General features: G+C 45.2%; 3 protein-coding genes across 6 annotated transcripts in view; 2 read left to right on the top strand and 1 right to left on the bottom strand.

Annotated features, from left to right (window-relative positions):
- Positions 1-19,159, bottom strand: part of LOC118404016 (peroxisomal acyl-coenzyme A oxidase 1-like) — a 28,898-nt gene extending 9,739 nt beyond the window's left edge. For 3 of the 4 annotated variants that reach the window (XR_004829733.1, XM_035802938.1, XM_035802939.1), the window contains exons 1-14: positions 18,989-19,159; positions 18,105-18,261; positions 17,297-17,457; positions 16,547-16,654; positions 16,259-16,378; positions 15,663-15,778; positions 14,779-14,948; positions 14,064-14,226; positions 13,207-13,397; positions 12,446-12,604; positions 11,836-11,941; positions 10,869-11,015; positions 9,892-10,098; positions 513-601 (exon numbers count right to left, since the gene is read on the bottom strand). Coding sequence is in view for 3 of the 4 variants with exons in the window: in XM_035802938.1 (XP_035658831.1) it covers positions 513-601; positions 9,892-10,098; positions 10,869-11,015; positions 11,836-11,941; positions 12,446-12,604; positions 13,207-13,397; positions 14,064-14,226; positions 14,779-14,948; positions 15,663-15,778; positions 16,259-16,378; positions 16,547-16,654; positions 17,297-17,457; positions 18,105-18,261; positions 18,989-19,109 (2,015 nt within the window). In the remaining variant the exon portion in view is untranslated. Of the gene's footprint in view, positions 1-512; positions 602-3,373; positions 3,872-9,891; positions 10,099-10,868; positions 11,016-11,835; positions 11,942-12,445; positions 12,605-13,206; positions 13,398-14,063; positions 14,227-14,778; positions 14,949-15,662; positions 15,779-16,258; positions 16,379-16,546; positions 16,655-17,296; positions 17,458-18,104; positions 18,262-18,988 lie in introns of those variants that run through there. The other variant, XM_035802940.1, reaches the window with a different exon arrangement.
- LOC118404021 lies at positions 3,879-9,027 on the top strand. The gene is made up of 2 exons (XM_035802946.1): positions 3,879-5,088; positions 7,880-9,027. The coding sequence occupies exons 1-2, from the start codon at positions 4,701-4,703 to the stop codon at positions 8,866-8,868; spliced, it is 1,377 nt and encodes a 458-aa protein (XP_035658839.1). The 5' UTR covers positions 3,879-4,700; the 3' UTR covers positions 8,869-9,027.
- Positions 19,160-19,237: 78 nt separating the features above from the next.
- Positions 19,238-20,690, top strand: part of LOC118404017 (peroxisomal acyl-coenzyme A oxidase 1-like) — an 11,783-nt gene continuing 10,330 nt past the window's right edge. The window contains exon 1 of the mRNA XM_035802941.1: positions 19,238-19,641. Coding sequence (XP_035658834.1) covers positions 19,356-19,641 — 286 coding nt within the window. The 5' untranslated portion in view covers positions 19,238-19,355. The remainder of the gene's footprint in view (positions 19,642-20,690) is intronic.

Genomic DNA, 20,690 nt, shown 5'->3' with positions numbered 1-20,690 from the left:
GTGCCTCAGTGACAGACTCCAGGTTCCTGGTGTGGATCTTGTGCCTCTTCATCAGACCTTCATAGTTGGAACCTCGGGCTGCTAGCTGGAGAGCACGGATTTCCTCACTATACTCAGGTGAAAAATGAGTACCTAGCTTCGGCTAGGGCCGTCCCTCGGATAGGACGTTAAATGGAGGTCCCGTGTATGGGGAGAGTCACACCCCATGCACGTTAAAGAACCCCCACACGTGCGATGGTGCGGTGTGAGATGGAACAAACCCTTCTGTCTGGAGTTGGTGATTCACTTCAAATCACCCGGTTGGAGGCCTGGCGAACCTCCATACCGTATCAGCCAGCGAAAGGGTATATCACCCCGTAAGGGGCGGTGTAACCCCGCCGCGTGTAGACATGTGCGAACATGTGCACATGTGTGTATGGCGGCTTTGAAAAGGTGTTATTAACACCTGTTTCGCCATACCCTCCAAATGGAGAATCCTAATAAATAAATAAATAAACTAAGTTAGAACTGACCTTAGTGCCTCAGTGACAGACTCCAGGTTCTTGGTGTGGATCTTGTGCCTCTTCATCAGACCTTCATAGTTGGAACCTCGGGCTGCTAGCTGGAGAGGAGAGCAGAGATGTTACGCAAAACTCAGACAACAAGGCAATCAGGGATGGTATACTAATCTCCAAGCAGATCCTACGGTAGCATAAGATAGTATCAAAAGCTGGCAGAGGATTGAAGCTTGGCTGACTGCACTCCTAGGCCAGTTTGATTTTATCTTATGCCATTGTAGGATCTGCTTGGAGATTGATGGTATATTTCACCTCCTAGCTCACACTCCTTTGCAGCCCTCCCAGTTAGAAACTGACAAAAGCAAAAATAGGCAGCAACACTCCATGTACATAGGTATGGAAATGATGTATAAGCCTTCTCACATTAGTTAGGGCGCATGTGCGGTGACAGGGATTCTAGGTAATACGTCAAAAGGTAAGGCACACAAAAAGTAAACAGTCCTTGTCTTGACGATTGTTTCAATTTGCATAACAACGTCCAGACGGGTTTTGTTTACTTTTTGTGTGCCTTACCCTTTGACATTTTACCTAGAATTCCTGTCGCCGCACATGCGTACTAACTAATGTGAGAAGGCTTAATCATAGTATTACCAATATCCTAAATTTCAATAATGAATTACAACTCATCCCATCCTCCCATGGTACCCTGAACAGCAAGAGCAAGAGGAGCAGAGTGCAGGAAGAAGAGGAGGATGCTGGGAGTAAGAAACCCAAGACAGTGTCGATCTCGGTCCTGTCTGAACCCATGAACACAGAGGCACTCTCACAGGTGAAACTACTAAAAGTTTTTCTTGCAATAAGTTGTTACTGGAGATTTTGTGATTTATAAATTTCATTTATTCATTAAATACTATAATTATATTATCTTGAGTTTTACATGATGTACAAATACTACAATTTATATTTTTCATATAAAATTCCATATCATATTCAGACTCAGTCCTTTCTTCACTTTCAAAACACATTATGCATCTTTTTACATTCGTTTGACAATATAACAATAGCACATCATATATATGTTATAGGTCCTAGAGTAATACCTGTGACCACCCCCCCAAACATTCTCATTTAGGACCACATGGCCCTCGATATAAAGTTATTACAGTCAAACCTGTACTTGTGTCTGCCACAATCAACCTCTGCATAAGGATCTCCTGGCCAAACTACATGTACAGATGACCACCTTACGTATAAGAACATTCATTGTGACCTAACTTCTTGGTGGTTTCTTACTTAATTTTTTCCATTGACACAAGCATCCTGTCTATAGGGACCACCTGGTTTATATTGGTCACCTAAGTGGTCTTCTTCGGCAGTTTTGACTGTACTTAAAACACACAGTTTGACTAAATCAAGTGGCAGACATTTCACAAAAATATACAATATTTTCATCTTGTATAATTATCATCATATCACATTAGATTTACATGTACAACAATGTACCTTGGTTTGTGATCATAATGTCTTCATTCTCTTCGCCAAGAAGAGTATGAGATTGCTGACTTGGGTCTGTATGTAGGTCAACAGAAAATGACTCCAGAAATTGTGGATGGAACTTTGTGATTTTTGGTAGGTGTGTAGCGGTTGTCAAAAGGAATCCCAAGTTAGAAAACGGTTTACCTGGCGTTTTCCTACGGTACTGCAGCAAGCTTGGTATGTTTTTGGGGTTTGTTTTGGGCAGCATAAGTCAAAATACAGCTGGGCGATTTTCACGATACTTGGTAGGTGTGTAGCGGTTTTGAAGAGGAAGGTCAAGTGCGAAAATAGTTTACCTAGCTCTTACCTATGGTGCTGTAGCGGGATTTGTATGTAAGTGCGTTTGTCTGTATGCAAGATAACTCGAGAACCCTTGAATGGATCCTGATGATCCTGGTCAAGTTCGATAATGGGCCCTCTAGTGGCTGCCTAAGGTACTGCAGCAAAACTTTTAAATTATACACTTCATGTTCTGGACAGGCTGTGGTCATGATTTTTGACTGGTAGATAGCCCTTGGGACAGAGAGTAAGTGCTGTGAGTTTGGACCCCCTAGCGGCTTTTTGGGAACTGCAGGCACCGATTTCCTTTCAAACTTTGGACGAGAATAACTCAAGAACGTGTTGACGGATCATCAGGATTTTTGGTATGTAGATAGAATGAGTGATGACTTACACAATGTAATACTTATTATGCAAATCAGCAGATAATTTGCATAATTAATGAGGAACGTTCATAAATCCATTCCAACAGCATATAACTCAAGAATCTGTGTATGGATTTTCATGATATTTGGCATTTGAGTAGCGTTTGCAGAAAAGAAGGTTGTGTTCGAAAATAGTTGGCATATCATTTTCCGTTAGGACGGTAGCGGGCCGAGTGTGTGCGTCAGTTTGTTTGTGTAATGCATAACTCGAGAAGCCTTGAAAGGATCCTGATAATATTTGGTAGGTGGGTAGGGGTCAGAACAACGAAGGTCGAGTATGATAGTGGGCCCCCTAGCGGCTTCCTACGGTACTGCAACAAAACTTCAATTTTTTACATCTTGTGTTCTGAACATGCTGTGGTCGTGATTTTTGAGTGGTAGATAGCCTAAGTGACGACTTACATAATGTAATGCTAATTATTCAAATCAACAGCTAATTTGCATAATTAAAGAGGAAAGTACAGAAATCCACTGAATTCCATGATAGGACTTTCAAACTTGTTTGCATTGGTATTGGCTGAAAGGTACTTTAGATGATAATCTACAATTGGAAAGATGCATTTAGTTGTAATCAGTGGCCAATTAACAGAAATAAACTGTTTTCTATATATATATATATATATATATCTCATTTTGACCTATATCTATACACACAGCTGTTACACAGATGTTTTGCTGGAGGAGCTTGTGAGCTGGACGCTATTACACTGGGGACAAAACCTCTGGAAGGCATGAAATTCTGATTGACCAGGCATGGTACCAGGTCATCTCTGATCACAGACTTGTTTTGGGGAGCATTTGTGGCTTTGTGAGGATCACAGTTCATGCTACTATTTAGTGATACGTGAATAAGACCTTAAACTTAAAGTCTTAAATAAAGGCATGATTATTTGGCGAAGAGATGTGTTTGTCGAACTCTAGTTCTAAATGCTTATAGTATAAACTGAATTACACTTAGTGTTAATGGCACAAATTCAATAAAGACTTCTTAATTTTAGCAGCAGAAGCAATAATATGGGATTATTTTTATCTTCAGTTCATCTCAGAGTCTTCCTAATTCGTCAGATGTCTTCACAGCTTGGCCCTGTTGGCTTCAAGGAACGGCTTCAGGTACTTGTGGTAGGACTGGTGCACCTATAAGGATGAAAATGTGTCAGGTAATATTACAGGGCTCAATATTGAAGATTTTGGATGAAAATGTGTTAGGCAATATTATGATTTTGGATGAAATAGTGTCAGGTAATATCAATGATCTTGGATAAAAAGGTGTCAAGTAATATCAATGATTTGGGATGAAAATGTGTCAGGTAATATCAATAATTTTGAAAGAAAATGTGTCGGGTAATATCAATGATTTTGAACAAAAATGTGTCATGTAACATCAATGATTTTTTTAATGAAAATGTGTCAGGTAATATAATGATTCTCCAGATATATCCAACTGTCATATTAACATTTTATTAAGTTTATTCATTGCTTATACTCTCTCTCACTCTCTGTATATAGCCTGTTAGATTTTACTCAAGGAATGTTGTCATAATGGGCGTATGACGGGATGGCGTCATACTCGGGAATTGTGGGAGAAGTCTCGTGAGCACTACTGCGAGACGCCGCGAGATCTGAGAGGAAGAACAGCAGATCTCGAACAAACTGAGAAAGAGAAGGACGTGCTCCGAACTCTTCCGCTTACCACCGTCTTTTCCGCGCCATTTCGAACAACCGCCGAACAACTTACCTCCTCGACTCCTCCTAAACTATCTCCCTACACCTTTACCCTTTTGACTCCCCCCAAATTTCTCCCCCTCGTAAGAATGTTTGGCGCCGGCCGGAGAAAGATAGCCCCCCAGCTCGTTTTGTCTCGTCACCGGCCGAGGACGCCGAGCTTGAGTGGCATTCCACGCCAGCAGAGCTGTCGAAAAGGCTGGAAGACGAGCTTTTGGATGTGACCCGCCAACTGGAGAAGATGAAAGCAGACCTCGGCGCCGATTTGGAGAGGGCCGGCAGAGTTCGCACCCCCCTCCCCACCACCACACCGGAAGCCGCCGACGGAGGTCAAAGGTCTCCCATCCCAGAAATCCCAGCGCGAGTTAAAGATGGCCGCCCGGAAGCGCACACAAGGGCGCTGCGTGCAGAGCTTCGAGAGCCCAATCCTCCCGTGAGGCAGAACTTTCCGACTTTGCGGGAGGTTCGGGCCTTTCAGCAGCTACAGAGTGACCCTACAGAGTTTTCCCGGCACATTCCAAGATATACCGAAGCGGAACAGTGGGGAGCAGCGGGCATCGAGGGCCACCCCCCTCCCCCCAAGTACAACACTCAGCAAGTCCAGGAAGGCCTCCCACCTTCACAGCAAGGTAAGAAACTTACAAGCGGCCTTGCCAGGAAAGCGCATGATAGAGTTGTCAGAGAGGTTAGTTGGCCTCATGAATATGTTTTTTCGGCCACCACCACCGTCACTTATGACTCATTGACCTACGACCAGTTTGTTGCCGGAGAAATGTCCATTATTCTCAGTGCCCACACCCACCCGACAGAAAGCCGGAACAGGGGACACATCTTGAGGGGACTCATGCTGGACGTGCCCACTTAAACCTTTAGGGGTGTTAAGAACTTTTTCAAGATTTTGCTCATACACGTGGAGCACGGCCTAGTGAACATCGACACTAACACCACACTAGCCGAAGTGTACAAACTAAAAGAAGATCATCTGCGGCGGCCGTCGTCGGAGATGGAGCAGGGTCATGCACACGGCGGTCCCCAGCAAGCAGCATCCACCGAGAGAGCTGGAGGTCCACGCAGCACATACTGCTACAGGTATCAGGCCAATACCTGCTCCTTTGCCACCGACCACATCTCAGCGTCAGGCACACTCCACGTACACGCTTGCAAGTTCTGTTCCAGGAATAGGCCAGAAGTGGATGCCAGCCACCCCGCTAAGTTCTGCCCATTCAACAGAGATAGGGGAAGACAGAGCGGACACTCAGCAAACCGTGACAGTTCCTGACTAGACTCGGCTCACAGCAGGCATCGGACTTCCCCGGTAACGACCTTGACCGCAACTACAACCAAAGCGCAACAAGCAAGCCCAGTTTTACGAGACTCCTCTCGCAAGCTATCAAGACCTGTCATGAGAGGTACTCACACCCACGACGCTGCTTCGAAGCCCTCACCAGTATCGACGGCGAGCAGCTATGACAAACAGCGCGCTCTAAAGCCCTCACCAACTCAGACGGCGAGCCGCGCTCTCCCACAGACCTCTCCAAGTAAGATGGCAGGCACGTACCACGGTTCCCCTACCCAAGCCCTACAGAGGCTCAGTACCGGCCTCGCACCCACGGTATCGACACAGGCGACACCCGCAGTGACTGACTCATAGCCTCATCAGCCAGGCGCCCCGCTCCTCCAAGCCCCCAGCACACAGCCCGTGACCTGCATGACATCGTTCACGCGTCAGGTCAGTACAACTTCCGTGGTTTGCGTATCCCGTTACAAACCCACCTCAACATTCCAGCGTGGCGAGCTTCCTTGGAACATTACGTTGATAACGGTATTGTGGAATTCCTTGAATTTGGTTGGCCCATTGGTTTTGACTCGCTGTACTTACCTGTGTCTTCCAGACGGAACCACAACTCGGCCAACACCTACAGCGCCGCGGTCGACCAGTACGTCAACAAGGAGGTGACACTCGGAGCCACGCAGGGCCCATTCCGCTTACCGCCCTTCGGCAACGACTTTGTTGCATCTCCCCTCCAGACCGTACCGAAAGGCGACGAAGGTGATAGGCGGGTAGTCGTGGACTTGAGCTTCCCGCCAGGGTCATCGGTCAACGACGGCATCCCAGCGAAACAGTACTTGGGTCATCCACTCCACTTCACCCTCCCCAGCCACGAGGCCTTCGAATCCTTGATCAGGCGCAAAGGCCCAGGCTGTCAGTTGTACAAGCGTGACCTGAGCAGGGCCTATCGCCAGATACCGGTAGACCCTTATGATTATCACATGCTCGGATTTACCTGGCGGGATAGCTTTTATTTCGATATTGTATTTCCGTTCGGGCTGCGCTCGGCGGCCATGGCGTGCCAAAGGACCACCAACGCCATCTCCTACATCCACGCAGCACAAGGCTACGAGTGTGTGAACTACATAGACGACTTCGGGGGCGCTGAGACTCCAGACGAGGCAGAGCAGGCCTTCCAGTCCTTGGGTTCGACTTTCCAACACCTCGGGCTCGAGGAGTCGGTAGAGAAGGCCACCCCGCCTTGTACGAACATGACCTTCTTAGGCATCGGTTACGACACCTTAAAGATGACAAAAAGCGTGACCCAAGAGCGCTTAGCTGATACACTTCTTGAATTGGACGTCTGGCTAGGCAAAAAGAGAGCAACCAAACAGGAGATACAGGTACTCCTTGGGAAACTGGCATTTGTGGCAATATGCGTCCAGCCGGGCAGGGTCTTTCTGTCACGCATTATCACCACATTGAAGGGCCTTTGCAGACAGCATCATCGAACACGGCTCTCCAGCGACTTTAAGAAGGATGTGCGCTGGTGGCGTACCTTTCTGCCAGAGTTCAACGGGATCTCCTTGATTAAAGACCCGTCACGTCGCACTTTACCCGACACGCCGACCACTGATGCCTGTCTCACCGGTTGCGGCGGCACCTTCAATCGTCAGTACTTTCACTCAGCCTTCCCGACAGCGCTTGTGCAACAAAAGCATCCGATTCATCGCCTGGAGATGTTAGCCATCATCGTGGCGTGTAAGGCCTGGGGTGAAGACTGGTCGGGTTGCACAGTGCGGATCGCTTGCGACAACGAACCGTCCGTGCAAGTAATCCTGACAGGCCGTTCCACGGATAAGTTCATGCAGACATGCGCCAGAGAATTGATTTACCTTCAAGCTCGTTACGACTTCGCACTCTCTGCCTACCACATTCCTGGTGAGACCAACAGACTAGCGGACGCCTTGAGCCGCTGGCACACAAGTCCGAGTTACCAGCGTCAATGGCAGACTGCAACTGATGACGAGCTGTGGAACGAAACTTTAGTCCACCAAGAGTGGTTCGACTTCACTCACGCGTGGTAGAATAGAAGCACGTTTTAGCACCTCTCACCTGCACCTGACCTTGTTTCCATTCTCACACCACAGGTGATGCCTGGACTCTACTTGAACATGACACCCTGCGCACCCAGCAGCAAGCTTTTGCTGCTTCCACGCGGGCGAACCATCAGACCCAGTTCCGAGCGTACATCGCATTCTGCAAGTTCTTTGGGAAGGTGCCCATTCCAGCGTCGGCCCATCTCTTGTCATGCTACGCTCAGTTCTTGAGTCGCTCACTCAAGTCACCAGACACGATCGCACATTACCTCTCAGCCGTGAAGCTACTCCACCAACTTCACGGCCACTACCAGTTCAGCCTCCAGCAATTCGAACTCCAGCAGACTCTCCGCGGCCTGAAGAAAATCCTACGGCACCGCCCCAAAGGGCATCACCCCATCACCCCAGAATTCCTCCTAAAAACACGGGAGTTCCTCAACTTGAATACTTCAAAAGACGTTACCACCTGGACAGTCTTATTGATCGGTTTCTTCGCCTACCTACGAAGATCAAACCTGGTGCCCACGACCGCGAAAGCTTTCAATAACACCAAGCACCTTCAGCGACGAGACATCCTGTGCGTTAAGGAAGGCCTTCTCATTCAGAACACTTGGTCTAAAACTATTCAAGCTAACGAGAGAGACCTCGTAGTTCCCATCCTGGCGATTCCAGGTTCTCCGCTGTGCCCCGTGGTAGCTTACAACAACATGCTACAACTCTGCCCAGCGCCACCCGATGCACCGGCCTTCCTCCTCCCACCAACCGCACGGCGTCGGTACCGGCCAATGACTGCTTCTACTCTCACCAAAGAACTAGCTCGTCTAGTTAAGCAAGTCGGTCTGCCGAAGGGCTACCACACGCTGCACGATCTACGCCATGGCGGATACACCCTGGCTTTCGAGGCTGGCGTTCCTCGAGAGCTACAAAAGCAACACGGTGATTGGAGATCGGACGCTGACCTGCTCTACCTCCGTCCATCGGTTGAGCAACGTCTACGTGTACCGGCAGCCATGCGGCATCTCATCCTGCAGCGCTTGTAAGCAGCTCTCCACCAACCTCGGAGTCTTCTTGGCCCCTGCGGATTGGCCTGTGACATCCTGTGTTTGTACGAGATTGTACACGAAACAGCATACAAGACTGAGTAAAGATGTCACTCGCCCAATACGACTCCTGGTGATTGACTGAGTGTGAACAATTATGGGCGTATGACGGGATGGCGTCATACTCGGGAATTGTGGGCGAAGTCTCGTGAGCACTACTGCGAGACGCCGCGAGATCTGAGAGGAAGAACAGCAGATCTCGAACAAACTGCCACCGCCACCCAACAACGTCCTTCAGAACTGTCGATCTCAGTAGTTCAGTTCCGTAGTTTTAAAATTCACAACTTAGTTTAGTCTCTGCACCACTTAGATATTAGCCTTCTTTTAGCCTTTTCCCCAAGTCTCTCGATTGTTTTGTATGACTAGCATAGCCCTTCATGTGCAGTCAGAGCTAGAAGTTGCACCTTGTCACAGCATTCAGCTCTGCTCAGGTCACAGATCGACGGGCGAGAGAGATAAACTGTAGTTTTCCTTCAAACTGTCATCGTCATCGAGAGTCTACCTGTTTTATAGCCATCTCGTGGCCTTTTATCGTTAGTGTTAAGGTCGCTCTGTACGTCGAGCAGTACCTCGTTTAGCGCTCAACTGTATTTTACCATGAATTGTACTATTTTAACGAGAGCCTTAACATTTTATGGCCACCTCCTAGGCTTTGTACTTGTCATTCGTTAAATTCGTAATGTACGTCAAAGGCTACCTTTTTTGTACTAGTTCGTTTATGCCTAGCGTTCTAGGCTAGGCCTGTGACATCCTGTGTTTGTACGAGATTGTACACGAAACAGCATACAAGACTGAGTAAAGATGTCACTCGCCCAATACGACTCCTGGTGATTGACTGAGTGTGAACAATTAGCCAAAACTGAATAAAAAAATGTATGATTTTCCAAACTAAGATGTCCAACAATATCGATAATTATTGCAAATTGTGCCTATCTGTTGCTTAAGATGTTTTGTTACACTCACATCATTCTTGTTGAGAGGAGAAGCCTTGGCCCACTCCAACAGATGTTGGTAGACGTTCCCATCGTAGCGCCCCAGTATGGAGTTCAGGATCCCGTCTGGGAAGTCGAAGGCGTCGACAAGAGCCACGGCGTCAGGACGGAGCTTGGCCATGAGGGCATTGATGTGACGTCTGGCTTGGCGGATGTCCGAGCCGGTCAAGTAGCCATCCTGAAAGGCATTGGTCTTATATTACTTTTCGGCAGACTATAATTTCAATAGTAACTGTTATAAATATCTTTAAGGATGGTTGTATACCTGCTATTTTATGACACAGTAGCAGTGAATAGCATCCACAAGGAGGTCCCTTGTCGAGCACATTAAAGAATCAACCACACTTGAAAATAGTAGGGGTTGTTCCCAGTGTGAGTGGTTCAAATCCTACAGTCCCATTTCCATGCCATGGGCAATTACTATTATTGTAAGTCACCAGAGTAGGATCAAATGGCCGCTTGAGACCCTTGCAATTAAATCCTGTCTCAAAATTCAGCCCCTACATGTAGCTGCAAAGAGAGAGTCGTCGGCCCAACCAATGAGAGTGTACATTACCCGGATATATTCGGCACACATATACATGTCCTGTGTGCCGCATCCAAGGTATATCCGGGATAGCGTATTCCCCCTAAGTAGCAACTTTGCGCACGCGTAGTGCACAGACCTCGGAAGTTAGGGACTTCGGCCTTGTTCAGGGGGTTCCTTTGGGAGGTAACCCTGGCACTGATAGCATTTTATAGTGCTGAAACTCTGGCAGTTTAAAAGTTAAGTAACTAATCCTTGCATTGTGTTGGTAAACAATGACATTTCTAGGAAGTTGCCATAATGTTAGGAGAAATCCTGAATATATGTTTATAGTCAAAGGAGCTTTTTGATTTGTACTTTTGGAGAGTAAATGGCGTATACATGAAAACAGAAAAGTCAATACAATACAAAGAAGCCAGTACCTCCAGAAAGTCTCCGCTGTTTGTGACCAGTCCATGTAGAGCGTGCAGCTGACACAGCCTGGTCAGGACAGCAGAGATGGAGCTGTCCAGTCTGGAGTCTGTCAGCCGCTCCGCAAAGTTCTTCACCACAAAGTACTGACTGTGGGCCTGGCAATGATAAATAGTAGAAGTAAGTCTTTGAGTTCTTACTTCAATGAAAAGTTGGGACATTTTCATTGTATAACTCATTTTCTCTCTACTTGCTTAGAGTTCATAATTTGATAGTAACTGTTAGGTAGGTAGGTAGGTAGGTTGTTAGGTAGGTAGGTAGGTTGTACATCATGCTCAGAAACTTTTTGCATGGAAGATGAAACACTGTAACACAGACACAACTTGAAGGCAAAAAAAGTCTGGTGGTGGGCTTGAATAAAGTAGTTCTGAAATGGAACTATGTGGCATCTTTTCTGAAGATGTGGTATGAGTGTGTAAGGTTGGCTTGATGTAGTCCACTACTGTCGTGTCACTGATGTTGTGCCCACTTCACTCAGGTAAAAATGAGAACTACCTACTTTTGGCTAGGGATGTTAGATGGATGTCCCATGTTTGAGGAGAGTCATACCTCACACACATTAAAGGACTCATCACACCATTCAAAAAAAAGAGATGAGGCTTGCCCCAGTGTGCGATGGTGCAAACTATACTGTCTGGAGTTGTTGATTCACTACAAATCACCCGGATGGAGGCCTGGCGTACCTCTATACCGCATTAGCCACACAGTGATTTTACATCACTCACCCTGACAGGAGACCTGGTGCATCCCGTCTTGTATTCAACCAGCGAAAGGGTATGTCACCTCATAAGAGGCAGTATAACCCTGTCGTGTGTAAGCACGTCAACCGATGATAATGTCCACTATTATTTGCCAAATGAAACACTAACTGTTACACAATTCTCCAATTGCAATGGGCTTTGATAAAGATTCTCTCACCATTGCTGCCTTGACGAGGTCCACAGATGCAGCATTCCAGGCATCCGGTTGGTCCTTCCCTGCCTGCCTTTCATTTCTCAGCTGCATGGCGGCCTCATGGACCAGCCTTGAAGACAAGACAAACACAAACACAAAAATTCTTCAAACACAACTGTTTCTGGAACCCTCAATCGGAGAGGTTTAGATTTTAAACTTTCTGGCACTTGGACTTTGCCCTGGCTACCACCCCTGCAAGACAACACAAGCTCCTACACTCAAACAGCAGGAGCTTGTCTTGACTTAGTCTTCTATTGAAGCTTCTTAGAATTATCTTCATCTCAATATATATGACATATCAATTCAGAGTTTTGGTCAAAAGTTGGTAAACCAGATATTCATCCAGTCACTGACAAAGTGCTGTCTGAAATGTCTGTCACCGTTTCCAACTTTTATCCAGTTTAATAAGTAAACTGCTACCTTGCCTGTTTCTCAAGTGTTTCAGGAGTATCATAGAGCATTTGAGGTCATTTCTGTTTCTAGAAACATACACCGCATCAAAGAAAGCTGACAGTAGACGCAGCAAACTAATAATTCATTAGCAAATTCAAGAAAATCAATTTTCGATCCCTACCTTGCAGCCCTGTGTCTGAAGGCATCACATAGAGCCCCCAGATCCAGCATGTTCCTGGTTCTACCGGCTGCAGGAACCGGCTGTACACCGGACAGGTACGCCACCGAACCAGCCAGCTTCTCACCCTGCAGGGACTGGTTATAACTCTTCATCAGGTACCTGGGGTGAAACAAAACAATGCGATACTGGATTAAAATTGAACTGTAATTTCTAACACAAATCTTCGACTTTACCAAATTTTTAACCACCCAACTGGAATCTTTGTCAAAGAATGAGCAATTGACTGCTTCTGTCACATTGTGCTGATAGAACATGTACATTTGTAAGTTGCAGAAAGTCTATGGTTCCCCACATTCTGTTGATGGATGGTTGTAAATGCCTGATGAAGATGGTTTCAATTTATTCTTCTGGCAAAAAAGGCTGATTCTGTGTTCAATGTTCTTACTTTAAATTTTTGGAGTGGGCATAGACATGAAATGAAAGTCAGAGAACACACTTTATAATTATCAGCATTACGTACATTCAGGGTTGTCCTTTGTTTTGAGATGGAAATTTTTCTGTTGGGACAGCACTGAAACCCCGTCTGCCCCCCCCCCCCAAGTCTGAACTTTATAGCATAAAGCTGCAACGTATTCTAGTGAGCATAAAATGACATAGTTGATAATGAAAATCAACAACATTTACCGCTGAGTGGTAGTGGGACGGAAAAAGTCGACTTTTTCAGGTTTTGTAAATAAAGTTACCAATGATGTAGAGCTTACCTCGCTGTTTGAAGCATCATGACGGTGTTCTCTCCCTCGTAAGTTGCCCCAGGAGTCAAGTTAGCGTACAGACGGGGCAGCCCGCTGGCGTGAGAGTACCCGTGTCCTCCACACGCCAGACGACACTCCTCCATTCCCACATTGGCCACCCACGATGACAGAGCCTTCAGACCGGCGGAAAGGGCATGGAGCTGTCAAAAGGCAAGGATTTTGGTACATTAAGATGTGGATGGAATTCAGTACCAAACACTTCATGCAGTCTTGGTTCACCTGCACCATGTCCTTACACTTAGGCACAAATCATCTTTTCTTATCATGACAAGACACATACATGTACTCCTCAGATAGGACTTTGCAAAGGAATTTTATAGCTCTTCTAACATATGGTTCTTTCTTTCTTTCTTTCTTTCTTTCTTCACAATGACACAACTCATTACACAGGTCAGTCTATGCAGCTCGCGCTGCTAATGGCTGACCCACATAAAGAGGTTGGAATTCTTCCTGCTTTCCAAAGTGTCTTGAATATCTGAAGTTGCATGTCATGCATTAGAAAGTGAATTCTTGGTGATTAGATTACGTACTGAAGAGCTATTCTTCCACTAGTTGAGAGAGAGAAGACAGCCAATATATAAACTTATTTGCAAGTTCATTGTAATGGGAAAAGTTCTTTTGACAAGTACAATGAATATGGGACCAAGGCATAGCATCTCGTCCTAAGGACTGCAACCCTTTCCTGTACCATGCACATCGGGTGAGCAACAAAGCTGAGATTCAACTCAGGGTCCCCTAAATGTCTGTCACAATATATGTTCCAAAATCTTATGACTACGAAGTACATCTTTTCTCCTATACATTACCTCAGGTAGGACACTGATGTCCCCCTTAGAAATCCGGCTGGAAGATGTCATGTAAACAGACATCATGGTTTGTCCTGTGAGCCAGAAGGCGTAGGCAGCAGCCAGGTAGGGGAACAACTTGTACTGCTGGGTCACATAGTCCAACACCTGGGGCTCAGGGTGGCTGGGAGGATGGGGAAGAATTTAAGAAATATTATAAGTGGTCAAAAACCCTAACAAATCGAACACTACAAGACTAACAAAAAAGCAGTACTCTATGTCACTGAGTGAGCCACCTTTGTTTTAAGAAAAGTTTAGTTAAGTCCATCCTGCACCAGAGAGTGTATAGGGTGGCAAATCCATCTCTGTTTCTGTAACCAACTTTTGTTAAATCACTACAGTAGGGGACTAGTCCACTTGTAGTTGTGTGTGTGTTCAACTACTCTTTCTCAAATACTGAGAGCTGAGCAGAGAAAGCAGCGTGTACCATTTCTTAAGTCTTTGGTATGACTCCACTGGGCAATGAACACATGAAATACTAAATCATTTAGTAAATGCAAGGCAAACATATTCTACCCACTTTGCCATTGCACTAGTTGGTTGTTGAAGAAAATGGAAATATAGATGATGATGATTTCTACAAGACTTTAGACTTTACTAAAATAAATGATATGGTTACATTCATTGCAACAATATAAATTATAAGGAGTGTATGTTACAAGGCAGTTTAACTCACCCAGGCTTCATCTCTGACTGCCGGCGAACACAACTGTACCGGATCGCTATGGTGGTTGCTATGGACAAAGCCATAGCTGAGTCGTTGACAATCGTTGCTCGGACAAAAACCATCGTGCCATAAGCCAACTTGGAACTGGGTGGCTTCACGTATGTACCATCTGGTGCTACCTAAAAGAACACAACAAAACAATGACGTCACTAAGGGATTTGAAAGGAAATACATTGTACATTTACTTAAACCCTGTGACAATGCATACGGATGTCCCTGTAGCTCAACTGGCAGCAGCCTCACAGCTGAGCTTCTGGCTCCAATCAATTGTTACCTGGGAGACCTGGTTCAATCACAGGAAAGGTATCTGTTGAAGACACCAGGAAAATGTCCAGACTTTGCATCATGTACAAAATGACCAACAAACTGGTGGACGTACCGACTGATAAGTACCTAATACCAGCTCAATAGAGAACAAGAAATAGTCGTATCTTCAAGTACCAGAGTTACTAACCAAAGATTGATGTGTTAAAAAATTTTTATTTTCCCAGAACTATCCTAGAGTGGAATTTGTAATCGCCAAACACAGTAGAAGCATCTTTATTGGATAGTTTTAAAGAGCATTTGCAGACAGATGTGCAAAATACAGGTGTGACGGGTCCTTCAGTATAATATAGCCAGCTGCTCCTGTGCTGCATGCCAGCAAAGCTGGTGTGTTACACTGAATGGCAGTATACTAGCTATATACTTAGATAGATACATATACAAATCACAGTTGGGGCTGCAACTGATTGGGAAGGGACATAAAATAGGGGTTGTGCATTTGAGGAGGTTCCTTAAACATGTATTATGGGAAAAGCTGGAAATCCATCTGTAAAAATACTGAAACTGACCTTTGAGTGCTTCATAAGCATGTTTTCCCTGGGGATCCTGACATTCCTCAGTGCCAGGAACCCGTTGTCTATAACGTCATAACCAAACTTTGGTCCTATATCACCAACAGTCACTCCTAGACAAAGAAAAAAATGATTAGCATATCAGCAAAATATGTCCATCCCCTTTTGTACTGCACTCTTCCCAAATAAAGTCAGTACTAGTGGTCCATTGTGATCAAAGACATTTAGAGCACTACAAGCCTGTCTACGGGTTGTCATCACCTGTGGTGGAACATGTCAGCAAGGATCGTCAGAGGATAGACTGGGACAATGTTAAAGCTTTTGACCAGGATCCCGACTGGTCTGTGAGAGTGTCAGGGAGGCAATCTTGATCTGCCGACAACAAATCACCTTAAACAAGGACAGGGGACATCACTATCTCAGACCTGTTTATGACTGACAACATCTTTCAGCTGTCATGTGACAAAGAAACTCCAAGACAAGATCTTACAGGTTGATAAAGAGACAGAGTGCGTCTCAAAAGCTTCCCAAGCCAGAACTGTACACTTCTGTTTTGTTTTGTCATAAATAAGCCTACAAACAAACAAACGTACCAGGCAGAGGCTTGTGGTCCTGGAGACTGCGGATCTGCACCATGAAGGGATGGGGGCCGTAAGACTTGCCTTGGATGTACAGCTGAGCCATCAGGACACAGTAGTTGGACGTCTTACCCACTGCATAAGGTCACAAAGACACAATATTGAGTGTTACATACTGTTACATAGCATCCACTATCTTTTGTCAGTGACACTGAAGTGATCTGGGAGAAACTGGACAATTTTGGATGTCCAATAGGAAACAAGGTAAGCAAAGGTAAAATCATATACTAAGATACAACTCACATCCACCAGGCCACCATTTGGATGCTGTAAGAGTTGGAGTGTTGAGGATGAACTCCTGGGTCTTAGGGTCAAAGGTCGCCGTCGTTTCCAGACCTCGAAGAAACGTTCCTTTGCATTGGATGAGAAAAAGTAAAACACCATACAGCACAACCATCTAAATACTAATAGTTTTGCATCAAAACTGTAAAAAAATTAATTTTTTTCCCTGGATTTTTCTTATTGTTCAGATTTTGGAAGGAAATATTTTGGGTGTATTTTGGAGGATAAGGAGCGTCAGAACATACGGGCATCAGAGCAGAGGGGTGTAGGAACATAGGGGTGTCTGAGCAGAGGGGTGTAGGAACATAGGGGTGTCTGAGCAGAGGGGTGTAGGAACATAGGGGTGTCTGAGCAGAGGGGTGTAGGAACATAGGGGTGTCTGAGCAGAGGGGTGCAGGAACATAGGGGTGTCTGAGCAGAGGGGTGTAGGAACATAGGGGTGTCCGAGCAGAGGGGTGTAGGAACATAGGGGTGTCTGAGCAGAGGGGTGTAGGAACATAGGGGTGTCTGAGCAGAGGGGTGCAGGAACATAGGGGTGTCTGAGCAGAGGGGTGTAGGAACATAGGGGTGTCGGAACATAGGGGTGTCTGAGCAGAGGGCCATCGGGATATTGAGGTGTCAATCCATAGGGTTGTCAGAGCACAGGGTTGTCAGAACATATGGGTGTTCCCCTATTTGCAAGCAAACAGTATAATTATTAGGATGTCTTACCATGTCCCATCTCTGTCTGTGCATAGGTGCCAATGATGACATAGTTCTCCGCTAAGTTCAGCCACTTTTCCTTCTGTTCTTGTGTGGCCTGTCCATACAGAGTGGGCAGGAACATCCCTACATGTAGACCAAGGGGATCTGGACTTGGCCCTGTAACAGCACTGCAGTGAAGATACAAAGAACTTATTATATACTAGTAATACATGTAATCCACTGTTTTGCCAGGCTTTGTACCAAGCTTCTACTGTGAATAATTTCAGCAGGTTAATAACTCAAATGACTGTATAACAGAGTTCTTCATTCACAGGAACATACGTGATATCATACTCTGGCCGTATTTACTTTCGATATCTGTACCAGTATTCAGATCGGCCCAGGATCTATACCATCCAACAATTGGAACTTGCCAGTGTGCACTGCTGTCGAAAATTCAAACAGCTGTTCAACTGTTTGCCTAGTTGATGTCACATTTTTTGCTCTTTTTTGCATTAAACTTCGCTGGAGATGTCATGACTCATGATATGAATAAAATACAACACAGGGTATTCCATATCGCCCTCTGGTCCCGGCCTTCCCAGTGGTCGGATCGCCCTCCAGCCTTCGGGTGATCCGACCTGCGGTCAGGCCATACGTGGGGTGATGTGGAATACCCTGTGTTGTATTCTATGTTAATATGTATTTGCATGAGCCAATGTTTCTGTGACCGCTTGTTCCCTTCCTCAGGGCAACAATGCTTAACCTGAGCCAATGCAATACTAGTACTTAGGTTACTGTTAAAGTTCTTGATGAAAAGAAAATCCAGACTTGCCTTCTGTAGAAATGTTCATCTACTGCATCAATCTTCAGTTGCTTTATTTTTGTCGTCATCAGCAAACTCTTTTTCAGGCAGGTCTCATACTGCTGTTCTCGTGACATGAAGTTCAAGTCTTCATGGTGGTAGTCGGGGTCATTCAGGGCAAGGGACGCTGGTAAAAAAAGGAATCTAAGTAATCTAAATCCAGTTGAGCTGTCACTTTTATAAATAAAAGAGCTAATTTCCAATTTTTGTGATGTAACAGAGAACACACTTGCTATTATATGAATTGTACTGAATTCACAGATTAATTGCAGGTATATGTGCAAATGTTAGGTGTGCCAGGTCTTTCAGTGTAATAAAACTAGTGCCTGTATAGCTACGTGTCTATGACATAGAGCGAGATACAGAATAGAACTTAAATTTTCATATTAGAAGGACAGAATATCATGCTCTTTTCGACATAGAAAAGTGGCCCGCAGCTAAACATTCCGTCCTATGAGGACAAAAAAACTTTCCAGTAACGACTATACATGTCATAGTATAGCCTGGACAAAGTCTCCCATGACCTCATTTTCGACTGCTTGAAGCTGCGAGAATTGCTTACTTGACGCTTGCTTCGATCTTGAAACCAGCGGACTAACACGAAATTACTGGTGAATACGTAGGCCTTGCTTCGTTTTTTAAATTCACAAATGTATAAACATTGTCTCCAGTTCGCCACACAAGGTCGTTGTTTCATATACATGTACACTGCTTATTAGAGTCGTTTGTGGTTGTTTGTGGTCGTTTGTGGTGTTTATGCAGACCGCCGAAAGGACCCAACTTCACTTGATTCTTTGCATTTAGCCTTACCAAGGAGGTTTAAAAACAAAACAAAGGCCTGTCCTTGGCCTTACCTAGTTCCCTCTTCTTCTGAACTCTCTCCGGACCACCGTACAGGAAGTTTGTGATCTTCTCTGGGACAAAACTTGCATTTTCTCTCTCCTTCCGCAAGTCTGGATTCACGGTGGTCGCCATCTTGTGTAAACTTTTCTTGACCCTTCATGTAGTTGATTGTGATTGGCCAATGGGCAATGGACAGGTCCAAAGTGCCAATACAGTAATAAGGGGTGGGACAATGTCTTCTTCTTCTTCAGTTCTTCTTCTGTTTCCGATGTCTAAAAGACTATTGCTTATTTGTAGGATCCGACACAAGGAACTCCGACTTATTTTTCTGCACGATAAACTAGTGACGTTACTTCATTTCTAGCAACCGCGACCTCAATGGGTCATTCCCGGGTCATTGACCTCGCGGCCACGTTCTTGAGTCAACAGTGTTGTCCGCGCGGTCAGTGCCCTATCAAATTGCGTAGTACACTCCGGGCCCCTCTACAGCCACACACACACACCAAGGAGCTCCTTGCACACACCAGCTTGACCAAGATGGCTGGCACGCGTACGGTGAATCCAGACTTGCGGAAGGAGAGAGAAAGCTCCAGTTTTGACCCAGACAAGATCACTAACTTCCTGTATGGTGGTCCGGAAATAGTCAAGAGAAAGAGGGAACTAGGTGAGACCTGGATGTTGTATTTTTTGGTAAACAGAATTTATCGTTTAAAACCTCTAGGGCAGTTTTGGTAGAAAGACTGGTAGAAAGACTGTGTTCCCTAAACTTGAACCTGATGTGCCCGACAATAATTATGTTTTTCCGAAGGAGAAAACATAACTGTTTTTGCTGTGTTCCTTTTTCTTTCTTCCTCCTACTCCTAGCAAAGAAGGTTTATGGAAAAGGCTGGGCTGTGCATCAGGCCTGGCTACCTGGACTAGCTATCACGTCAGGCTACTCCATTCATAGCCCTAATTATTTTTTTTTTCAGTTGCACACACTACTTTGAGGCAAGCCTAATGGTATAGATTTGTATGTGAGTAGCTTATTATTACAAGGCTTGAAGGAAAACACTCTGCAATTTTGCAAAAATGTTGCCTTTCTATTACTTGAGGTTAATCTCTACCAGGTAGTTAGACCTATGGCCTAAAAAAATATATGTATTTCGGGTTACACACCCAACCTAGTAGTAGCAAAAACCTGGCGAACCTAACTTTGGTGGGTCTGTAACAGTGGAGGGTTGAAGTAGTGCTAAATGATCTGTATATTTATTTCTGTTCTACTCGCCCCTCGGACTTCTTACAGGTCATACTATTTGCTGGAATGCTACGGAATACACCAGGATACCTGTAAAGGATATAATCTTGAAATCCATCAAAATTTGGCATGATATGATGGGGAAACATTGCATTGAGCATAAAATAGTCCTGGGAACAAGAAAAAAATACAAGGCGATGGAGACCTGGCCCTGGGTCATTGACCTAGAGGCTACCAGGTCCTTGTGTCAACAGTTGTCCGAGCAGGCAGTGCCCTTAAACTTTGCTCCCACTCTCCAACACTCCCTCTACTTTGTTATCATCAATGACAACAAATTCTACTATAGAATAAAGTCCAAACTCAGGTCAAATATCATTCTGATAGTCGATCCCTCAACTGCTATGGTGTACAATGTTTGTATAGGGTTAGTTTTTTCGTGTTTCAGGGCTGTATCAAACATGATTTATGTCAAAATA

Source organism: Branchiostoma floridae, chromosome 17, assembly GCF_000003815.2.
Source record: "Branchiostoma floridae strain S238N-H82 chromosome 17, Bfl_VNyyK, whole genome shotgun sequence".
Lineage (NCBI taxonomy): Eukaryota > Metazoa > Chordata > Leptocardii > Amphioxiformes > Branchiostomatidae > Branchiostoma > Branchiostoma floridae.
This window is presented reverse-complemented; position numbering and strand designations above follow the sequence as displayed.

Excerpts from the sequence above, each read along its gene's own strand:
- LOC118404021 (XM_035802946.1), top strand. The coding sequence starts at position 4,701 with ATGAAAGCAGACCTCGGCGCCGATTTGGAGAGGGCCGGCAGAGTTCGC. Across the intron at positions 5,089-7,879 it reads CCTCCCACCTTCACAGCAAG|GTGATGCCTGGACTCTACTT; the intron begins GTAAGAAACTTA and ends CTCACACCACAG.